This window comes from Amaranthus tricolor, chromosome 3, assembly GCF_026212465.1.
Source record: "Amaranthus tricolor cultivar Red isolate AtriRed21 chromosome 3, ASM2621246v1, whole genome shotgun sequence".
NCBI classification, from domain to species: domain Eukaryota; kingdom Viridiplantae; phylum Streptophyta; class Magnoliopsida; order Caryophyllales; family Amaranthaceae; genus Amaranthus; species Amaranthus tricolor.
Window position 1 is genome coordinate 18,657,900 of NC_080049.1, and position 2,739 is coordinate 18,660,638.

Below are 2,739 nucleotides of genomic sequence, written 5' to 3' on the forward strand. Positions count from 1 at the left end.
CAAAAAAAAATCCATAGAGATATCATCCCACTTCCATACCGGTATCTCCAAAGGTTGTAGTAAACCTCCTGGTCTTTTATGCTCACTTTTAACCTTTTGACAAGTCAAATAGCGCGAGACATAATCCGCAATATCCTTCTTCATCCCAGACCACCAAAACATTAACTTAAGGTCTTGATACATTTTGTCACCGCCCGGATGGATTGAAAATATATTACAATGGGCCTCATCCAAGATACGTTCCTTCAAAGATTCCTCCCCTGTCGATAAACACCAGCGACCCTTGAACCTCAAGCTTCCATCTTCATGAACAAAGAATCCCTCCGCCTTTCCTTCCCGTGCCTGTTCCTTTAACTTCAAAAGTTTCAGGTCTTTATCCTGGGAATTCAAAATTTTTCAAAGAACGAAGGTCGAATAGCCAAGGCATTCAGACACCCCTGTAACTCACTTTTACGTACCATTTCCAAATTTAATTTGGCAAACCCGATGCAACTCTTCAACTCCATTTCAGGCGGACAACGAGAGATTAGACTTCCTACTCAACGCATCGGCCACATGTTTGGTTGTCCCTCATAATATATGAACTCCAGATCATAATCTGTCATCAAATCTAACCACCGGCGTTGTCGCATGTATAAGTCGGGCTGTGTATAAAGATATTTCAGACTTTGATGGTCAGTATAGATTCTACATTTAACGCCATACAAATAGTGCCACCATATTTTGAGAGCAAAAACTATAGCAGCTAACTCCAGATCATGGGTAGGATAATTGACTTCATGTACTTTCAGTTGTCGTGATGCGTAAGCAATCACCTTACGGTCCTACATCAATACACAACCAAATCCTTTCTTCGATGCGTCACTGTAAACTGTATAATCCAACTTTGGGTCAGGTAAAGTAAGAACAGGGGCCGTAGTTAACTTTTCCTTCAAAGTCATGAAGGCTTGTTCACACTCGTCAGTCCACTCAAACTTCTTCTCTTTCTTCATCAACGAAGTCATAGGCTGAGCAATTCGTGAGAAATCTTTGACAAAACGACGGTAATACCCAGCCAAGCCTAAGAAACTTCGTATTTCGGTGACATTCTTTGGTGATTGATGCGAATATGGGGAGAAACAATCCAAGAACCTGCTTAATACCTTCAAGATTGATGCCAAGAACACTCTTGACACACAAAGAACAAGTAAACCTCCTGTTTTGTATGAAAACAGAAGGGTGACAAGAACAATTCCTTAGAATGGTTTTATGTCGTGGATGGAGACAATGAACCTTCACTTAGTCCCTGGCCTCGTCCTCACACTCAAGTTAGGATTCACTCTCTTAACTCTCGTGGAAATGACTGAATACTCCCTTTGCTTCACTCACGAAGACAATACTCAGGATTGTAATTACTCACAATTACTTAGAATGAAAATTCATTAATCAACAAAAACTGAATATGATACAATGAGGTTGCTCCTTTATATAGAGCTTTTCTAACGGCTACTTTGGGGGAGCCTAACAAACTTAACTACCCCATGCCTTATTATTTAAACACGTGCACAATAAGAAACTAAAACAGAAACATGAAAATAGCTTTTAATACACTGATTCAGCCATTATCAATAAACTGGCGAGCACACGACCTTGCATCTGTCTTTGTGCGCTCTGTGAGGACTCTCCATGTTACCTCTAAGTCTTGGCTTCTTATTTCTTGTTTAAAGATGCCATTCTTTGAATTCCCATGCTCATACACACACCAGCCTAGACGTTCCAAGGCTCGCAAGGTGGGCTGCCAGGCAGATCGATGCCTTTGCTGTTCTGTTGCTTGCTGACTTGGGAACAGTCCCTTGTTCCTGTTCTGGTTGATGCCTGTTGGGAGAATTCCCTTTGTTTCCCCTTGACTTTGTCTTGCTTTCATGTTCACGTTTAATCCATCTTGAACTTGTTCTCCTTCATTCAAGCCATGATCAGCACGTTTAGTATGTTTAGTACATGGAGGTTCAATGGGCTTGACTAGTGCTTTGATACAATTATGTTCTTCTTGTTTGATATTTGATTGTAAGCTATTCATAATTGCATCAATCCCTCTTTCTTTAAACAGAATTGTTCTCAATTCTGCGTTGTCTTCATGCCCTCTTTTGTCATCAAAGGTGAAAGTCTTCGAAATTTCATGGCTATTCAGGAGGTTCAAATGCATCCATATCAAAGGTCCTCCCTGGAGCTCCTCATGTTTGATGCCTTCGTTTGTTGTGAACTGCTTTGTTCCCTCTCCCTTACGGTATGCTTGCTGAGTTCCTCTTGTGATTGCAGCAGCCTTACAGCCTTTTGCTTAGTATCAATATGGTACCTGCAAAAAATGAGTATCAATAATTGTGTCTCCTAAGAAATAAAAGCCATTCACATCACAGCATGTAGATGGGCTTTCTTGATGCAGTTTATTTAATTCAATATCATTAACAGTCATAGGTTTAAACAACTCAAGGTCTACTGTTGCATCCTCAAATGTTTTTAATGCTTTGGTTTGATGTTGGATTTGATCTTCCCTAGTTTTCTTCATGATCAGATGTATTCCCATTCTGAATTTCGTTGTAGCAGCGAACCTTAGTCAAAGCACAGCTTGCTTTGTTCTGTTTTGAAGGAACAATAATAGTCTTCACTACCATCAGTGCTACCTGGTACAGTCCTTCGCAAAGTCCCAAGGTTGGTCAGTATGTAAGAACCTTCAAATTCATTTGCGGGTGTAGGAGGTAGTAT

General features: G+C 40.5%; 1 protein-coding gene across 1 annotated transcript in view; it reads right to left on the reverse strand.

Annotated features, from left to right (window-relative positions):
• LOC130808413 (uncharacterized) overlaps positions 1-506 on the reverse strand; it is a 1,092-nt gene extending 586 nt beyond the window's left edge. Inside the window, exons 1-2 of the mRNA XM_057673888.1 lie at positions 459-506; positions 87-378 (exon numbers count right to left, since the gene is read on the reverse strand). Coding sequence (XP_057529871.1) covers positions 87-378; positions 459-506 — 340 coding nt within the window. The remainder of the gene's footprint in view (positions 1-86; positions 379-458) is intronic.
• Positions 507-2,739: the final 2,233 nt, after the last annotated feature.